At 45.7% G+C, this 21095-nt stretch overlaps 1 protein-coding gene across 3 annotated transcripts in view; it reads right to left on the bottom strand.

The window, feature by feature from the left end:
* slc2a9l2 (solute carrier family 2 member 9, like 2) overlaps window positions 1–21095 on the bottom strand; it is a 309216-nt gene that overhangs the window by 240934 nt on the left and 47187 nt on the right. For all 3 annotated transcript variants that reach the window (XM_055644635.1, XM_055644618.1, XM_055644628.1), the window contains exon 4: window positions 6099–6259. In XM_055644635.1, the coding sequence (XP_055500610.1) occupies window positions 6099–6259 (161 nt within the window). The remainder of the gene's footprint in view (window positions 1–6098; window positions 6260–21095) is intronic.

Genomic DNA, 21095 nt, shown 5'->3' with positions numbered 1-21095 from the left:
TAGGTAATCGAGGGTAGTCGAAGGTAGTCGTAGTCTTCATCATAGTCGAAAGGGAGGTCGAAAGGAGGTCGGCTTCACTCTCCACTATTCGGTATCCCATTTTCCCAAAGCTAGTCGAAGCTGGTCTTGAACAGAGTCGAAGGAGGTCTTCAACATGACGTTTTTTCGAACTCTCCTAAACTCGCCAATTAGGTCGCCCATGTGGGACAGCCCCTTTACTTTTTTGCATATCTTTCATCCACTTGTTCAATATCTCTCTACACTATCGTCTATATCTCTTGTTTCCATTTCCCCTGACTCTCAGTCTGAAGAAGTGTCTTGACCTATTCCGGAAGTGGCAGCGCGGCTCTGGCTGCAGCGGCTCATCGGCAGTCCTGTTGTTCTGTGTTTTTTGTGTTGTTTATTTTGTTTGGTTAGTCTAGTTTTTGGTTTTTTAGTGGTGTTTTGTGGGGGTGGGGCAGTCTCTCCCTGCGGGGGAATGCTACTTTTCTGCCGTATTCCCCTTCTCTGCCTCCGTCGGCGCTGAGGCCTAAATGAGCTGGTGACCTCAAGGCTCCAGAGGCAGAAACCATCTAGACTCGCCCTGAGTTCGCTCCCGTGAGGGTGGTCCGGCACAGGAGAGGAGCGGCCAGCCCGAGATGGAACGAGGCTCCCGTCGGAGCGGCCGAGCTCGGGGAGGTGCGGCGCTCGCAGCCCGAGGGCGGTTCGGCGCCCATGTCGGCCCGGCCAAAGGGAGGAGCAACGCCCGAGTCGGGGCGGCCTGGCCCGGGGAAGAAGCAACGCCCGAGTCGGGGCGGCCCGGCCTGGGGGAGGTTCGATGCCCGTGTCGGGGCGGCCCAGCCCGAGGCTGAAGTTGACAGTTACTCACGTGAGGGTGGCTGGGACGGTGTTCTGGCGGCGGTGGCCTGAGTCCGGGGTTCGGCCGCGGGCCAGCGGCTGCGTCTGCAGGTCTGGGTGGGCTGCAGCTACGACCACCCCGGGCCGCGGTGTTGAGCCGCAGGACTGTTATAACATCGCCCGGGGGGGGGTATCGCCTCAGCGCAGAGGGAGAAGAGGAGGGAAGAGACTGCAGTCCTAAGACTTTTGCCTCCATCACAGTGAGGAGATGTTGGGTGGCCTCACTGTGGTGGATGTTAATATGTGTTTATTGTTGTTTTTTATTGTATGTATGACTGCTTAAATTTCGTTCAGACTTCGGTCTGAATGACAAATAAAAGGCTATTCTATTCTATTCTATTCTTTCTCTCCAGAGATGCTGCCTGTCCCGCTGAGTTACTCCAGCATTTTGTGTCTATCTTCGGTTTAAAACAGCATCTGCAGTTCCTCCCTACACATAATTACTGGGACTGCAGACAGAGCACGGCTGAGAAACTGTCAAGAGAACTCAGCCACAATATTCTGGATTGATGCCATGACAAAGCAGTGCTGACCTTCTCGATGTTTTTAGTTTAGTTTAGTTTAGAGATACAACGCGGAAACAGGCCTTTCAGCTCACCGGGTCTGCACCGACCAGCGATCCATGCACATTAACACTATCCTACACACACTAGGGACAATTCTTACATTTAACAAGCCAATTTACCTACATACCTGTACATCTGGAGTGTCGGAGGAAACCGAAGATCTCGGAGAAAACCCACGCATGTCACGGGGTGAACGTACAAACTCCATACAGACAGCACCTGGAGTCAGGATCGAACATGCGTCTCTGGTGGTGTAAGGCAGTAGCTCTACCGCTGCGTCACCGTGCCACCTTCAGTTCTCAGTTCAACTTAAGAATATGGTTCTAAATATCTAATGGCTTTTTTCTGTTGCTCCTGGTTTCCCAAGAGCAATGCTAATATGAAAGCAAATAGGAAAGAACAAACTCTGACCTTGAATCTGAATTTCCATTTTCTCTTATAGGAACAAATTTTGAAAAGACATTTACAAATTCAAAAATGTACTCACAATAAATACCCTCTATTTAATAGCATTTTCAGCTATTAATGAGATGAGTAGAATGAGAGAACATAGGTTTAACAGCATGACGAAAGATTTTAAATCATATTGGGTGCTCTTGTGTTCTCCATTTATAAGAAAATGAATTTACCTCATCACTTATATCTAACTGGGTGGCAGGGTGGCATAGCGGTAGAGGTACTGCCTTAAAGTGCCAGAGATCCAGGTTCGATCCTGACCACCGGTGCTGTCTGTACGGGTTTTATACTTTCTTCCAGTGACCTGTGTGGGTTTTCTCCGATATCTTCGGGTTTCCTCCCACACTCCAAAGACGTACAGGTTTGTAGGTTAATTGGTTTTGTTATGAATATGTAAAATTGTCCCTGGTGTGTGTAGGATAGTGTTAATGTGCGGGGATCGCTGGTCGGCGTGGACTCGGTGGGCTGAAGGGCCTGTTTCTGCGCTGTATCTCGAAACTAAACTGAACTGACACTCGGCTGAGCTACATCAGTGCGATCAAATAGCAATGTGTGCACACATGGAAAATGCTCCTTACTACATTATACAAAGGAAACAATCAATTTGTTCATTCAGTAAACTATTTTGAAATATTAAGAGTGTTAAACACGGAAAGAAATTTTACATTCTGCACCCGCTGAGTTTCTCCAACTTTTTTGTGTACCATATCAAATATGAATTTGTGACGATTGATCAAATACAATTTGAAAAGCAAAATGTTCCAACATCTTGTCCTATTCCTCAATATTCTTCCATCCCATGTGCACTGGAATCCTGCCTCCAGTACATTCCCTCCTCTGCCAGTCTTCAGCACTTACCAATAAGTATATTCCCACAGCTTTACTTTAGATTTTAGAGTTCGAAACATAGAAAATAAGTACATAAGTAGGCCATTCAGCTCTTTGAGCCAGCACCGCCATTCAATATGATCCTGGCTGATCATCCAAAATCAACACCCCGCCCCTGCTTTCTCCCCATATCCCTTGATTCCGTTAGCCTTAAGAGCTATATCTACCTCTGTCTTGAATCCATCCAGTGAATCCACTGCCTTCTGTGGCAGAGAATTCCACAGATTCACAACTCTCTGGGTGAAAAAGGTTTTCTTCATCTCCGTCCTAAATGGCCTACCCCTTACTCTTAAACCGTGACCCCTGGTTCTGGACTACCCCAACATCCGGAACATTTTTCATGGATCCCTTAAGTATTTTCCAATCCCTTAAGTTTTTTATATGTTTCCATAAGATCCCCTTTAGACTTGAGAGATATTGGGTGGAAACAGGCCCTTCAGCCCATCGAGTCCAGGCCGATCAGCAATCACCCTGTATACTAGCTCCATCCTACAAATCCTATGGATGATTTACAATTTACAGAAGCCAATTAACCTACAAACCTGCATATCTTTGTAGTGTGGGAGGAAACCAGAGAACCCAGATGAAACCCACACAGTCACAGGGAGAACGTACAAATTTGGTACAGACAGCACCTGTAGTCAGGATCGAACCCAGGTCTCTGGTGCTGTAAGGCAGCAACTCTACCACTACGCCAGAGCTAAGAATGGATTCCCTGGCAGTACTACGTCACTGATGAAGGATAATCCCTGGCACAGACACATACATTACTGGAGACACAAGGAACTGCAGATGCTGGCTTACAAAAGAAGACATATGGAACCAGCTGCCAGATTAGGTAGTTGAGGCTGGGACTATCCCAACGTTTAAGAAACAGTTAGACAGGTTAAGAAACAGTTAGACAGGTACATGGATAGGACAGGTTTGGAGCAATATGAACCAAACGCAGGCAGGTGGGACAAATGTAGCTGGGACATATTGGCTGGTGTGGGAAAGTTTAGCCGAAGAGCCTGTTTCCACACTGTGTCACCCTATGATTATAAATGCAGGTCAGGCAGCATCACTGGAGAATATGGTAAGTGATGTATCAGGCCAGAACCCTTCCTTAGACTGCTCTGTGCAAAGCATTTAATTTGATATCACATTCATATTATTGGTAGTTCTGTTAAAAATGCATTTCCAGAAAACCAATTGGTTGTTATGCGAGTGATGGTTTACAGATTGATGGGAGCTTGTGTGGGAAAGAACTGCAGATGCTGATTGAAATCGAAGGGAGACACAAAATGCTGGAATAGCTCAGCATGAGAGGCAGCTGCTCTGGAGAGAAGGAAATGGGTAACGTTTCTGCTCGGGACCCTTCTTCAGACCTTGCTATTTGCATTACATGTGCCTCATTGATTATACCATGATTGCGATCAGGAAACTTGTATAAATCTGTGCTTTGAAGGTAACTAAAGCCTGTTCTTAACTGTATCTTATGACTATTGGCAGAACAGGATAAATAAAGTTGTATCATATCCTATCGTTCTGTTATAATGCAACATTCTTTACACAAGGTTTATCGCGTTATGGCATAACTACATGTATAATCATAAACACACCACAAAAAACAAACAACCTGACTGGAAAACATATTGGAGCGTACCAAAGTTCTGAAAGAAACAATATACATTTCAATATACATCAAACTTCCACTAATAATATGTTGGTTTTTTTGCTTGACCTATCTCTCAAGGTCATAGGACAAACTCTGGAATTATTCAGTTAAATGCTTCATTGTATTGTAAAAGTTACTAAAATGGCTGAAGGGTCCAGTGGAAAAATGAAACTTATTTGCAGGCAAGGTTTGATCGCATGGGATGCAAGGAGATTCAATTGAATAGATAGGAATTGGCTTCATGGAAGGAAACAGAGAGTGATGGTGGGAGATAGACACAAAATGCTGGAGTAACTCAGCGGGACAGGCAGCATCTCTGGAGAGAAAGAATGGTTGACGAGACCCATCGGGTTGAGACCCTTCTTCAGACTGATGGTGGAAGGTTGCTTTTCGGACTGGAGGCCAGTGACTAGTGGTGTGTCTCAGGGTTCGGTGATGGGCCCATTGTTGGTTGTCGTCTATATCAGTATTTTGGATGAGGACGTACAAGATGAGCAAGTTTGCAGATGACACAAAATTGGGTGGTATTGCAGATGGTGGAGATGGGTGTCAAAAATTGCAGCAGGATCTTGATCAGTTGGGCAGGTGGGCTGAGGAATGATTGATGGAATTTAATACAGAGAAATGAGAGGTACTGCATGTTTGGAAGCCAAACATAGGTAGGTCCAACACAGTTAATAACAAGGCTCTGGGAAGTACTATAGAGCTATAGTACTATAGAGGGACCTAGGATCACTTTCAAGGCACAGTGCAGGTACATCATTCCTTGAAAATGCATCACAGGTAGATAAGGAGGTCAAAAAGGTATTCACCACATTGGCCTTCATCAGTCAGAGAATTGAGTATAGAAGTTGGGAGGTCATGTTGCAGTTATATAAGACGTTGGTGAGGCCACATTTCGAGTATTGAGTTCAGTTTTCGGCAACATGTTATAGAAAAGATGGAAAGGGTACAGAGAAGACATATGAGGATGTTGCCAGGGCTCGGGGGCCCTGAGCTATAGGCAGAGGTTGAGCAGGCTAAGACTGTATTCCTTGGAGAGCAGGAGGATGAGGGGTGATCTTATAGTGGTGTACAAAATCATGAGAGGATTAGGTTGGGTAGATGCACAGAGTTTCTTGCCCAGAGTAGGGGAATCAAGAATCAGAGGGCATAGGTTTAAGGTGAGGGGGGAAGGAAAGGTAACTTATTTTACACAAATGGTGGTGGGTGTGTGGAACGAACTGCCGGAGGAGGTAGTTGAGGCAGGTACTATCATAACATTTAAGAAACATTTAGGCAGGTACATGAATAGGAACAATTTAGAGGAACATGGGTCAAATGCAGGCAGATGGGACTAGTGTCGATGGGACATGTTTGCAAATTGGGCGGAAGGGCCCGTTTCCACACTGTCGGACATTCTGACTCTATGCAACAGATCAATGATCTATTTCTCAGCTTAAGGGTGTTTCGACCACTATTGTTTCATTGTCTGATTCACTGGCTCATTCAATATAGACACACACACATTTTTCAATAAACACGCAAAGAAAAGTTTAACGAGTTGCAAATAGTTTAGGAGAATGCATTTATAATAGACACATCAAAAAGCAAAGGGTGCGTCATTTATGACTCATTTTACTATGACTACATACCTGCCCAGCCGATTTAATAAAAAGGTCACTATGAATGCACCAAACAGGCCACCAATGGCAGAGATGGAGACTATTATTGACCAGAGAAGAGTTAACGATTTAGCTTCTAGTGCCGTTCCATAGTGCTTTATCCACGATTCATTGCAAAATCTTTTAATATACTGAAAAAGAAAATAAATAAATTACTAACTGTATCAAAAATCACACAACAAATTAAATCAACAACAAGGATTTTTCTATATTTCTTGTGAATAAATATTATAAATCTGCAATTAGGCACTCTAACCATACAAGAAATTGATCATTTTACAATCTTCACTATTTGGTAAGATTTCCAAGAACGATTAAAGGGCCTGTCCCACTTGGGCATCATTTGCGCGTCAATTACACGACATCATTTACGCGTCACGACACATGATGCGCGCGTCGTGACGTGAACGTGATGCGCGCATGGTGCGCATTACGAGCGTATGGTGCATGGTGACGTAGGCAGTGTTGCACGCGGCACCCCAGGATTTTGGGATTCGCAAATGACGCCCATGTGGATGGGACAGGCCCTTAAATCACATTTATCGGGAGCCCAAAACCCCCAATTTTTTTAACAACTATTTTAAATGCAAATCTGTCGGAATTTTTACCAACAGTTTGTTTTGGTTTAGTTTATTGTCACATGTACCGAGGTACAGTGAAAAGCTTTTTTGTTTTGGGCTATCCTGTCAGAGCATGATTACAATCAAGCACCATCCACAGTGGAGAGATACAGAATATAAAGAATAATGTTCAGTGCAAGATAAAGTCCAGACAAGTTCAAGGATCTCCAATGAGGTAGATGATAGGTCAGAACCACTCTATAGTTGATGACAGGATGGTTCAATTGCCTGATAACAGGAGAGGGAAGAAGAGGGAGTGACCGGGGTGAGAATGGTCCTTGATTAAGCTGCTGGCCTTGTGTGATGGTCTGGGCTGCGTCCACAATTCCCTGCATTTTCTTGCGGACTTGGATGGTGCTGTTCCCAAACCAAGCTGTGATGCATTTTGAGAAAATGCTTTCTACGGCGCATCTGTAGAAGTTGTTGAGGACATGCCGAACATCCGAAGCCATGCCAGGAAGTAGAGGCGTGCTTTCTTGGCCATTGCTTTGACATGACTGGTCCAGGATAAATTGCCGGTAATGTACTACTTCGTAACCATCTTTACTTCGCCGCCATCAATGGATCACCAGGGTACATGTACTGCTTTGCTTTCTGAAGTCAGTCATAACCCCCTTCGTCTTGCTGACTGGGAAAGGTTCAGCTGCACACTGCTGAATAACCTCTCCAGCCATTACAATCTGTTTTGTTTTGTGATTTACCATTCTCTCAGCATAATTATTACAAAATTCATCCCATTAGCTTCAAATTCAGTGTCAGTATATTGTATTGACCTTGAAATGGTGGGCATATGTAAAGTGCTGCCAGAAGAAGTAGTTGAAGCAGGTACAATAACAACATTTAAAGGTTACTAGACCAAGTGTAGACCCATTGGGTCTGCTCCCCCAATGCAAGATTCCACCACTCACCCGTTCAACCAACGCAATATTCCACCACTCACCCGTTCCCCCAACGCAATATTCCACCACTCACACATAGCCCCCAACTGCGCAGGCGTGGCTCATTTCCCCTCATCCCCCAGCACTCCCTCCCCCTCCTCTTCACCCTCCTTCTTCAATCCCTAGAGAGGGAGGGGGTAGAGAGGGAGGGGTGGTAGAGTGGGGGGCAGAGAGGGAGGGTGGGTAGATAGGGAGGGGAGGTAGAGAATGAGGGGGGTAGAGGGGGAGGGGGTAGTGAGGGAGGGGTTGGTAGAGAGAGAGGGGTGGTAGAGAGGGGGGGGGTAGAGAGGGAGGGGGGTAGAGGGAAGTGGGGTAGCGGGCAGCCGCGTGGCACCAGCAGCCGCCGCCACTCCTCGTTCACCACGAGCGCTAGAGTGGCCCCTCCTGCCTTGCGAGTGCATTATGACATCAGTTGGATTTTTTTTTTTTCAAAATGGGTGAGTTTGGGCTGTTCTTAAAATGTCTAGGATCAAAAAGTTCAGAAATATAGGTGGAAACACACACATCCACACACACACACACACACACACACACACACACACACACACACACACACACACACACACACACACACACACACACACACACACACACACACACACACACACACACACACACACACACACACACACACCACACACACACACACACACACACAAAGAGTTTTAGTAATAGAGATTCGGACAAATACCATGGATAGGAAACATTTAGAGGAATATTGGGCAAATGTGGCCAGGTGGGACTAGCGTAGATAGGGCATCTTAGTTCACTTTTGTTTAGAAATACAGCATAGAAACAGACCCTTCGGCTCACCAAGTCGATGCCGACCATCGATCACCCATTCACACACCAGTTCTATGCTATCCCACATTCTCATCCACTCCCCACACACTCTGGGCAATTTACTGGGCCAATTAACCAACAAACCTGCATGTCTTTGGGATGTGGGAGGAAACCAGAGCACCCGGAGGAAACCCACGCGGTCACAGGGAGAATGTGCAAATTCCAGACAGCCCCCGAGGCCAGGATCCAACCCGGGTCTCTGGTGCTGTGAGGCAGCAGCTCTACCAGCAACGACACTGTGCTGCCCTTGGATGGCATGATCGACCTTGGTCAGCCCAGAGCCTGTTTCCGTGTTGTGTCTATATTGATTTTGTTTCTCTGTGCTGGATAATACTCTTTTTATTGTTCAACTGGTCCATGAAATCCTGACCTTGTCAGCTGTAGAGCTCTCAAAATGTAGTTAAGGATTTGAGCGCTTTATTTCAAATACAAAATAGCGCAGATGTTAATTCTGTTAAGAAAAAAAGGTGCTGTAACGACTCTGCCTGATCAAGTAGTTATTGTGCATAAAGAAACCGTGTAATGTTTTAGGTTTATGATTTTTAACATGGCAAATTCTGTTGAAAGGTCACTGATCTGAATTTTTAAACTCTGTTTTTCTCTCCACAAGTACTGTCTGCTGAATATTTTCAACTAATTTTCATTGGGGTTTTCTTCTCCCTGGTTTGCCACAATTTGATGCTGGACGTTTAAGAAGGAACTGCAGATGCTGGAAAATCGAAGGTGGACAAAAGTGCTGCGTTTCGCTAATAGGTAATGTCTGACGACGGGTTTCGGGCCGAAACATTGCCTTTTTCCTTCGTTCCATAGATGCTGCTCAACCCGCTGAGTTTCTCCAGCACTTTTGTCTACCTTTGATATTTGATGTTATCAGTCTTACCACTGATGTCCTTCTGTTGGTACTTGGTCAGGAACTGAACATCTCTGTCTTGGAGCATGTTGCAGCTCTGTGGGCAAGTTTGTTCTTGTCAGCAAGTCAGTGACTTTCTTTGCTTCATTGCTGAATGCACAAACCAGGCCTTGATAGTACAGTTCAATGTCCCAAAATGCAACACCTCACACTTCTCTGTATTAAATTCTATCAACCATTCCTCCGCACACCTGGCCAATCTATCAAGATCCTGCTGCAATCTTTCACAACCATCTTCACTATCTGCAAAACCACTCACGTTTGTATCATCAGCAAACTAGCTAATCTTGCCCTGTATGTTGTCATCCAAATCATTGATGCAGATGACACACAGTAACGGGCCAAGCACCGAACCCTGAGGCACGCCACTAGTCACAGACCTCCAGTCCGAGAAGCAACCTTCCAGCATCACCCTCTGCTTACTTCTATGGAGCCAATTTGCTATCCATTCAGCTACAAATCTCTCCTTGGATCCCATGTGAACTAGTTCAAGTTCAAGTGATTTTATTGTCATGTGTCCCTGATAGGACAATGAAATTCTTGCTTTGCTTCAGCACAACAGAACATAGTAGGTACACAAAAATGCTGGAGAAACTCAGCGGGTGCAGCAGCATCTATGGAGCGAACGAAATAGGCAACGTTTCGGGCCGAAACCCTTCTTCAGACTGATGGGGGGTGGCGGGGAGAAGAAAGGAAAAAGGAGGCGGAGGGATGGGTGAGGAAGGGGAGGAGACAGCAAGGGCTAACAAAATTGGGAGAATTGAATGTTCATGCCCGCAGGATGCAGGCTCCCCAAGCGGAATATGAGGTGCTATTCCTCCAATTTCCGGTGTTGCTCACTCTGGCCATGGAGGAGACCCAGGACAGAGAGGTCGGACGGGGAATGGAAGGGGGAGTTGAAGTGCTGAGCCACCGGGAGGTCAGGTAGGTTCTTGCGGACCGAGCGGAGGTGTTCGGCGAAACGATCGTCCAGCCTCTGCTTGGTCTCACCGATGTAGATCAGCTGACATCTAGAGCAGCAGATGCAATAGATGAGGTTGGAGGAGATACAAGTGAACCTCTGTCGCAACTGGAACAACTGTAGGCATAGTAGGCATTGACTACAAAACAGATCAGTGTGTCCATATACCATCATATAAATATATACACACATGAATAAATAAACTGATTAAGTGCAAATAACAGATAATGGGATATTAATGTTCAGAGTTTTGTCCGAGCCAAGTTTAATAGCCTGATGGCTGTGGGGAAGTAGCTATTCCTGAACCTGGTTGTTGCAGTCTTCAGGCTCCTGTACCTTCTACCTGAAGGTAGTGTGGAGATGAGTATGTGGCCAGAATGGTGTGGGGCAGCTCTGGAACTAACCTTCCATGTGGAACCTTGTCGAATGCCTTACTGATATCCATGTACATAACATCTACAGCCCTACCCTCATCGACCTTTTAGGTCACATCTTCAAAAAAGATTTGTGAGACGACCTCCCACGTACAAAACCATGCAGACTATCCCTAATCATCCAAATGCCTGTATAACCTATCCCTCAGAATACTCTCCAGCAACTTACCAACTACAGATGTTAAGCTCACCATCTTATAGTTCCCAGCAATTGCCCTGCAGCCGTTCTTGAAAAGAGACATAACATTTGCCACCCTCCAGTCTTCTGGCACTTCTCCTGTATTTTAAGGGCCTGTCCCACTTACGCGACATTTCAGCGACTGTCTTTGACCTTCAAGCTCGCGGGCACTCGCCTGAAAAACCTCGAGCTGGATTGATCATCAGCAATGAAACCGCGAGTCGGATCGACAGTCAGCACACACACACACACACAAACACACGGTGGGGGCCAGGGAAAGCGGGGGAGCGCTGTCTGAAATTCACACCAGCGATGAACAGAAAGGTAAAAGACGGCTGGCAGTGTACGGTAATGGGCTTGTCCCACTTGGGCGTAATTTACGCGACGTCATTCACGCCTCACGACTTTTGCGGGCATTTTACATTACAGGTCGGTTTTCCTTGGTTCTGAAAACTCCAATGAGCCAATTAAAATACCCGGTCAGCAAAGGAGATTGCCTACGGCTACCCTCGACTGCCTATAACTACATGACAACCCCACTACCACTGCACTATGAGTTCAAAAGAACCAATCCGACCTATTTTTACTCGCAGAAATATTTTCAGCATGATGAAAATTCTCCTCGACCAAACTGAGGCTGCGAGTATGCGGGAACTTCTCTCAAGCATGAAGGAGAGTTAAAGTGACCTCCTAGGACCACGTGGCAACCGTACTGTGAGTTTGTGGCAAGCGCAAACTCTTCTGAACTCGCAAATTAGGTCACCATAGTGGGACAGCCCCTTAAGGATGACTCGTAAATTTCAACCAGGGCTCCTGCAATTTCCTCTTTCGTTTCCTGCTGTCAGATATGTCCTTGGATATATCTGATCAGGCCCTGGAAATTTGTCTACCTTCATACACGATAGTACCTTCAGTACCTCTTTGACGGTAACACTGACTGCTCTCAAGGCACTTCCATTGACTGCCCCAAGTTTCTCCGTCCTTCTGTCTTTCTCCGCTGTAAATATAGAGGAGAAATACTCATTGCCCATCTCCAGTGGCTCCTGAGAGGTCCCACTCTCTCTCTAGTTACCCTTCTCCCCCTTATATATTTATAAAATCTTTTGGGATTGACCTTGAGATGCGAAAGGATTTAAAAGGAGTAAATTGGGACAGTTTGTTTTATGGGAAAGATGTGGAAGAGAAATGGAGGACATTTAAAGGTGAAATTTTAAGAGTACAGAATCTTTATATCCCTGTTCGGTTGAAAGGAAATAGTAAAAATTGGAAAGAGCCATGGTTTTCAAGGGAAATTGGACACTTGGTTCGGAAAAAGAGAGAGATCTACAATAATTATAGGCAGCATGGAGTAAAGGAGGTGCTTGAGGAGTATAAAGAATGTAAAAAGAATCTCAAGAAAGAAATTAGAAAAGCTAAAAGAAGATATGAGGTTGCTTTGGCAAGTAAGGTGAAAGTAAATCCTAAGGGTTTCTACAGCTATATTAATAGCAAAAGGATAACGAGGGATAAAGTTGGTCAATAGAGAGTCAGAGTGGACAGCTATCTGCAGAGCCAAAAGAGATGGGGGAGATATTGAACAATTTATTTTCTTCGGTATTCACGAAGGAGAAGGATATTGAATCATGTGAGGTAAGGGGAACAAGTAGAGTAGCTATGGATACTATGAGGATCAAAGAAGAGGAAGTACTGACACTTTTGAGAAATATAAAAGTGGATAAGTCTCCAGGTCCGGACAGGATATTCCCTAGGACATTGAGGGAAGTTAGTGTAGAAATAGCAGAGGCTATGACAGAAATATTTCAAATGTCATTAGAAACGGGAATAGTGCCGGAGGATTGGCGTACTGCGCATGTTGTTCCATTGTTTAAAAAGGGGTCTAAGAGTAAACCTAGCAATTATAGACCTGTTAGTTTGACGTCAGTGGTGGGCAAATTAATGGAAAGGATACCTAGAGATAATATATATAAGTATCTGGATAAACAGGGTCTGATTAGGAACAGTCAACATGGATTTGTGCCTGGAAGGTCATGTTTGACTGATCTTCTTGAATTTTTTGAAGAGGTTACTCGGGAAATTGATGAGGGTAAAGCAGTGGATGTTGTATACATGGACTTCAGTAAGGCCTTTGACAAGGTTCCTCACGGAAGGTTGGTTAAGAAGGTTCAATGGTTGGGGATTAATGGAGGAGTAGCAAGATGGATTCAACAGTGGCTGAATGGGAGATGCCAGAGAATAATGGTGGATGGTTGTTTGTCAGGTTGGAGGCCAGTGACTAGTGGGGTGCCACAGGGATCTGTGTTGGGTCCACTGTTGTTTGTCATGTACATCAATGATCTGGATGATGGTGTGGTAAATTGGATTAGTAAGTATGCAGATGATACTAAGATAGGTGGGGTTGTGGATAATGAAGTAGATTTTCAAAGTCTACAGTGAAATTTATGCCAGTTGGAAGAGTGGGCTGAAAGATGGCAGATGGAGTTTAATGCTGATAAATGTGAGGTGCTACATCTTGGCAGGACAAATCAAAATAGGACGTACATGGTAAATGGTAGGGAATTGAAGAATGTAGGTGAACAGAGGGATCTGGGAATAACTGTGCACAGTTCCCTGAAAGTGGAATCTCATGTAGTTAGGGTGGTAAAGAAAGCTTTTGGTGTGCTGGCCTTTATAAATCAGAGCATTGAGTATAGATGTTGGGATGTAATGTTAAAATTGTACAAGGCATTGGTGAGGCCAATTCTGGAGTATGGTGTACAATTTTGGTCGCCTAATTATAGGAAGGATGTCAGCAAAATAGAGAGAGTACAGAGGAGATTTACTAGAATGTTGCCTGGGTTTCAGCAACAAAGTTACAGAGAAAGGTTGAACAAGTTAGGTCTTTATTCTCTGGGGCGCAGAAGGTTCAGGGGGGACTTGATAGAGGTCTTTAAAATGATGAGAGGGATAGACAGAGTTGACGTGGATAAGCTTTTCCCACTGAGAGTAGGGAAGATTCAAACAAGGGGACATGACTTGAGAATTAAGGGACAGAAGTTTAGGGGTAACATGAGGGGGAACTTCTTTACTCAGAGAGTGGTGGCTGTGTGGAATGAGCTTCCAGTGAAGGTGGTGGAGGCAGGTTCGTTTTTATCATTTAAAAATAAATTGGATAGTTATATGGATAGTTATATCCGGACGCAGGGGTATGGGAAAGGGTAGAATACGTGTTCGGCATGGAGTAGAAGGGTCGAGATGGTCTGTTTCCGTGCTGTAATTGCATGGGTGTTAATATTATGGGACTAGGGGGGGACAGGCTAGAATGCACGTGTTCGGCAGTCCAGGACAAGGGGTCACAGCTTAAGGAAGGGGGAAATCCTTTTAAAACCGAGATGGGTCAGAGAGTGGTGAATGGAACTCTGCCACAGAAGGTAGTTGAGGCCAGTTCATTGGCTATATTTAAGAGGGAGTTAGATGTGGCCCTTGTGGCCAAGGGGATCAGAGGGTAAGGAGAGAAGGCAGGTACGGGATACTGAGTTGGATGATCAGCCATGATCATATTGAATGGCGGTGCAGGCTCGAAGGGCCGAATGGCCTACTCCTGCACCTAATTTCTATGTTTCTATGTTTCTATGTTAATGCTACCCGCCAGAGCTATCTCCTGGCCCCTTTTTGAACTTCTGATATCTATTTTTCAGTTTACTCCTTAATTCCAGAAACTCCTCCAGGGATGCATTTGATCGCAGCTGCCTATACCCGTCCCATGCATCCTTCTTGTTTTGGAGAAGATATCGCACAATAAAACACAAACACTAGCAAAATGGCCACAAGCTTGCCATGAATATCATCTTCAAATGATTCTCATAATTTTGTATGACTGAAATGAAGGCATAGGAACCATGAAACCATCAACATGTTAGAAATCTAGTATTTAAAAGTGTAATAAGTATCTCTGGCTTTTACAAATAAACTCAATGTCAGAGTTGATATTGATCACATTATAAATAGTGAATGAACTCAGAATTCAGGAGGGAACGGAATAATTAACTTTACAATGAACACATACATGGAAGACTCAAGGAACTGCAAATGTTGGAATCTTGAGTAAAACAGAAAGTGCTGGAGTAACTCAGCAGGTCAGGCAGGATCGGGATAGACGACATTTCGGGTCACCACCTATCAATGTATTCAAGAGAGATTTGGATACAGCTCTTAGAACTAATGGAATCAAAGAATATGGGGAGAAAGCAGGAACAGGGTACTGATTTGGATGATCAGCCATGATCATATGGAATGGCGGTGATGGCTAGAAGGCCCCAAGGTGAACTGAAACAGTTGTTCAATTGAGAACAAGTTCACCCAGGCAAATGAGCATGTCGATGGAGAGAACAAGTTGTCAAAGGGTGATTATACATCCACAGGAAGGAAAAGCCATGTTAAAGAAGGCCCACTGTAAGCTTGAGGAGCATCAACTCTTCAGCCTAATGGCTACATTATAGCCTTTGGGAAAATACTTGATATTCAACAATACCACCTGGAGTATTGTGTGTCATTTTGGTCTCCAAATTTGAGGAAGGACATTCTTGCTATTGTGGGAGTGCAGCGTAAGTTCACCAGGTTAATTCCCAGGATGGCGGAACTGTCATATGCTGAGAGAATGGAGCGGCTGGGCTTGTATACTGTGGAATTTAGAAGGATGAGAGGGCATCTTGTTGAAACATATAAGATTATTAAAGGATTGGACACGCTAGAGGCAGGAAACATGTTCCCGATGTTGGGGGAATCCAGAACCAGGGACCACAGTTTAAGAATAAGGGGTAAGTCATTTAGAACAGAGATGAGGAAACGCTTTTTTACACAAAGAGTTGTGGAATTCTCTGCCTCAGTGGGCGGTGGAGGCCAGTTCTCTGGATACTTTCAAGAGAGAACTAGATAGAGCTCTTGAAGATAGCGAGTCAGGGGATATGGTGTAGATCAGTGTCAATCATGTTATGAGTCATACTGTAGCTCCCACCCACTAGTCTAATAGAAAGTCTCTCTTCCCTATCTTCTCATGTCTAGAGTTAAGGGCCTGTCCCACGAGCATGCGACCTGCATGCGGCAAGCACGACTAAACCGGAAGCGGGGGCCGCGCGGAGGTCGAGTGATCCCCGTACAGGGCCTGTCCCACCAGCATGCGCCTTCATGCGGCGAACACGACCAAACCGGAAGCAGGGGCCGCGCGGAGGCCGAGTGAGTGAAGCGAAATCCGAAGGGCATGCGCAGCGTCAAGACGCCACGTATGGCATCAAGACACTGCGTATGCCCGTCGAGGTGGTGCGTACGGCATCAAGGCGGCTGTGGGCCGGCAGGCTGTTGCCGCGCGGAATTTTTGAACACGGTTAGTTTTTCGGAGCCACGCGCGATGTCGGGACCTGCTCCGCACAATCCATACGGCTCCGGCGATCGAAGTGGGACCGGCCCCGCGAGGCCGTTCGGCTCAAGCGATCAGGTCGCACTTGCCGAAAGGAGTCGCATGCTCGTGGGACAGGCCCTTTATGCGTTAAGATGAAGTTATCTATGCTGTAATGTTAATAAAGGTCTTTGGATCTTAACCACTGGGTGTGAGTTAAGTTATTCCAACAACAGAGCCCAACAACATGGTGTCAAAGTCACGGACTCACTACTTACCTAATTATATTGTTTTTATTTTTGTTTGTAATTTTCTATGGTATATGTTATACCGTGGTTTCTGCTCTCAGAAAACCAGAGATCCTGGTGTTTGACGAAGACCTCGCAGAAAGGCGGCGCATATTTGAAGGAGATTTAACCATTTACATAGCCGCGGCTCACCCGGCCGCTGCTCCAGGTGTTCGTGCCTCAATCCTCCTAAATCTGGCAGGCACAGAAGCTGCTCGGCATGCCAGAAGATTTCACTATGAACCAGCTTGGTTCGACCTGGCTGGTGCCCAGATTGATCGCACTGAATCTATCTGGGACCCCGAATGCTTGCTAAGCCAATTCCAACAGTTATGTGAGTTAAGAACTAACTTAATCATGGAGAGGCATTTGTTTTTTTCACGAAGCCAAAGGCATGGCGAACCGGTTGAAACTTATGTTAATGCTTTGAAGCACATTGCCAGTCGATGCGATTTTGGGAATTTATGTGACAGCTTAGTCTGTGACCGTCTTGTCCAAGGTGTCCGCAATGGTAAATTAGGGGATGAATTACTGCGAGATACTGAGCTTACTCTAGAGACTGCTGAAAACCGCTGCCTCGTTGCTGAAATGGCTGATGCTCATACAAAAGTTTTAGGACATGCCCCCACTCTGCTCATGACATTGATGTTGCTGGTACATCTTATCAAGCCTCTCGCCATTCTATCGTTAAACTCATAGACAATTGTTTTAACTTTGGGGGTTCGCATGTTGCAGTTCGTGACCGTTGCCCTGCGTATGGAAAAAATTGTGGTTTCTGTAAAAAAAGGAACCACTTCTTCAAATGCTGCCACTCGCCTAGCAACAGAGTTCAAACAAGACAATCTATCAATTCACTCGACCATGAGAGACTGCTCTCGGAACGCTCTCAACCAGCTCCCACGGATTTGCAGGCTGCTAGCGAAGGGTATGATTTAGATGTTCACTCCCTGTCTTATTTACCACATAAGCTTCAAGAACCCAAGGTCGCCCTTCAATTAACCCTGAGTTACTTCCAGTTGTTCGTCAAGCACACAGGATTCCCCATGCTATGCAGGACCGTGTTCAAAGTGAACTCAACAGTCTCTAGGTGTAATTGTCCCCGTCGTTGACCCCTCAGATTGGGTCTTGACCATGGTTGTGGTAACAAAGAAGAATAAGGACAAAATATGGATTTGCATCAATCCCAAGGACTTAAACACAGCCATTAAACAACCTCACTATCCCATGTGCACTGTGGACGAAATTGCAGTACAGCTGACTGAGGCAACTGCATTCACAGTACCAAGAGTTCATTCTGGCAGATTCCGCTGGAACGCAACTCCTCTAAGTTAACTAACTTCAGCACACCGTTCGGGCGATACAGATTTCTTCGCATGCCTTTTGGCTAAGCTCTGCAAGTGAAGTATTTCAATGAGCTATGGAGCAACTGTTTGCAGGTTACCCATGCTCCATTGTAGTAGATGACATCCTCGTTGCTGGACGAACAATCGAAGAACACAATGCTATTCTGACAAATGTCCTGGATCACGCCAATGCCATCAACCTCAAGCTAAACCCTCAAAAATGCAAATTCAGGGTAAGTGAGGTGAAATACATAGGCCATGTGTTCACTATGGATGGCCTAAAAACTGATCCGGCGAAAACCAGTGCCACCAATGAGCTCCCAGCACCCACAGACGTGCTCAGTTGGAAGAGATTCCTTGGCATTATTAACTACTTGAGTAAATTTACTGACTTCAGTAAAATATCAGCCCCGCTGTGCCAGCTTACACACAAAGACAATGCTTAGACCTGGCATGAGCACCAGCAGAGGGCCATTGGACACTCTTAAGCAGATGTCTTGTGCTCCTACTCTCGCTTATTTTGATCCTAAACGACCGGTCACACTGACTAGTGACGCTTCACAACACGGACTTGACACAGCATGTCTTCAAAATGATGGTAACGGCAACAAGCCTGTCACCTATGCCTCGCGCACCATGGCTGACACAGAACAATGCTATGTCCAAGTTGAAACTAAGCTGCTAGCAGTCGTTTTCACCTGCAAGAAATTTAACGACTTTATCTTTGGACATATGGTCACGATTGAAACTGACCACCAACCTCTGGTCAGCATCTTTAACAAACTGATTTATGCCTCTCCAGGACGCCTGCAGCAGATGTTGCTGCAACTTCAAAAATATGACATTGTTCTGACCTACATGCGTGGTAAGGATATGCACGTGGCTGACACTCTCTCGAGTGCACCTCGGAAGACCTGCAAGGGCCGCCCTCGCCGGCTGATGACTTTATCGTAATGGCTGAGTCTATTATTCCCTCGTTCTGGTTTGCCCACACTGCTGCTGACAGTACTTTACGGTTGCTCGCCTCCGTCATTAAGCGTGGCTGGCCAGGCAAACACTACAATGTACCGCTGCAAGTTCGGCCCTTCTTTGCCGTCCGCGATGAGCTAGTGCTGCAGGATGGCATTAACGTAAAAGGCCATAAGGCTGTGGTTCCTGCTTCGCTGCACAGCAAGTATTTTAACGCTGTCCATGCAGGGCACCCAGGCACTGAAGCTATTGTCTTACGAGCAAAAAACATGTTTTACTGGCCTGGTATGGCTGAATACATCCTCGAGAATGTGGCATCCTGTGCAGTGTGTAATAGCTTGGCAACTCATCAACAAAAGCAACCACTTCTCTCACATCCGGCTCCTGCCCTCCCGTGGTCTACAGTGACAACTGACATATTTGAATGGCATGGCAAGCAGTAACTGGTACTTGTCGACTCGTATTCCGGCTGGTTTGACATCGATTTTCTTAGCAGCCCTACTTCTTGCGGGGTAGCTTTAAAACTCGCTTGCCATTTTGCAGAACATGTAGTTCCTTGATGACGGCAGTCAATTTACCAGCCAACACTTCAAGCAGTTTGCTGCATGCTGGGGTTTTTGCCACATCACCAGTAGCCCTGAATATCCACAGTCGAATGGACTAGCTGAACGGGCTGTCAAAAGTGCCAAGCAGCTCATGGAACGATCCCACAGAGCTAATTCCGATGTGTACGTGGACCTGCTCAACCTATGCAACATCTCCCGCGACCCCATCTTGGGTTCACCTGCTCAACGTTTATTGTCAAGGTAGACCCGAGCCACGGTGCCTGTGGCCAGTCAGGCATTGATTCCACAGGTGGTCCCACCATCGGAGTCCAGTCCAGGCGGTAGCAAAAGCGTGACGTTCAAAAACAGAGGTATGACAAAACAAGCAGGCCGCTGCCACCATTAACCAAGGGGCAGATGGTTCGTTTGCAAACCGACAAAGGTCATGACCGCATCGGTGTAATTTCTTCAACTGCCTCAGAGCCACACTCATACTTGGTCAGTGCTGATGGCGGTACCTACATACGTAACAGACAAAATATCCTGCCTGTGAATGAGCCGGCTCCACCTCCGTGTTATCCTGACCTCACAAGTGTACTACCATCCACGTCCAGCGGCATCGGTCCATCTGTATCAGCACAACAACCCACTTCTGAAACGGCTGCTCTGCCAGTGGCGACGCCACCTCCGCCTGTGCCAAAGTCCCCTGTTTCATCGCCAGGAATGCCGTTTCAATTTCCACCACCCATCATGCTATCGACTCTGTCCCCGGTGGCGAAAAACGGAGATAGTTTATATCGCACATGTGCTGGTCGTGGGTTTGCAAGCCCACTGTGAAGTAACCGGACTACGATGGACTTTCTCCAGTTTATTATCAACTGCTATGCAAGCCTTATTTAGTTAATGTTTTTGTACTGATATTTAATTCTTTAAGAGGGAGGATGTAAATCAGTGTCACTCATGTTATGTCATATTGTAGCTCCGCCCACTAGTCCAATAAAAAGCCTCTCTTCCCTTTCTTGCCCAGTCTAGAGTTATGTGTTAAGATGAAGTTACCTATGCTCTAATGCTAATAAAAGTCTATGGATCTTAACCACTGGGTGGGAGTTAAGTTATTCTAACAACAGAGCCCAATAACAATGGGGCGAAGGCAGGAATGGGGTACTGATTGTGGATGATCAGCCATGATCACATTGAATGGCGGTGCTGGCTAGAAGGGCCAAATGTCCTACTCCTGCACCTATTGTCTATTATCAGGTATTTTCCCAGCTCTGTTTGATTAAAAAATGAGTAACTCGGTGTGACTCAGTCTGAAGAAAGATCTCGACCCGAAACGTCACCTATTCCTTCTATCCAGAGATGCTACCTGTCCTGCTGAGTAACCCCAGCATTTTGTGTCTTGACTATTACTCATCTATCTGTAAATTCAGTTTCTTCTCTACCTCCTGGCCTGTCGGAACTGTGGTTATTTCATACATCTCTGGCCTGCATTTTACAGCTTGTCCATATAAGCCTTTAGTTACCACTCCCTTGTCTCTCTAACTGCCCTAATTAACTTATCAACCAGAAGA

The sequence above is a fragment of the Leucoraja erinacea genome, chromosome 1 (assembly GCF_028641065.1).
Source record: "Leucoraja erinacea ecotype New England chromosome 1, Leri_hhj_1, whole genome shotgun sequence".
Lineage (NCBI taxonomy): Eukaryota > Metazoa > Chordata > Chondrichthyes > Rajiformes > Rajidae > Leucoraja > Leucoraja erinaceus.
Note: the sequence above shows the minus strand (reverse complement) of the source record. Positions and strands in the feature narration are given on the sequence as shown.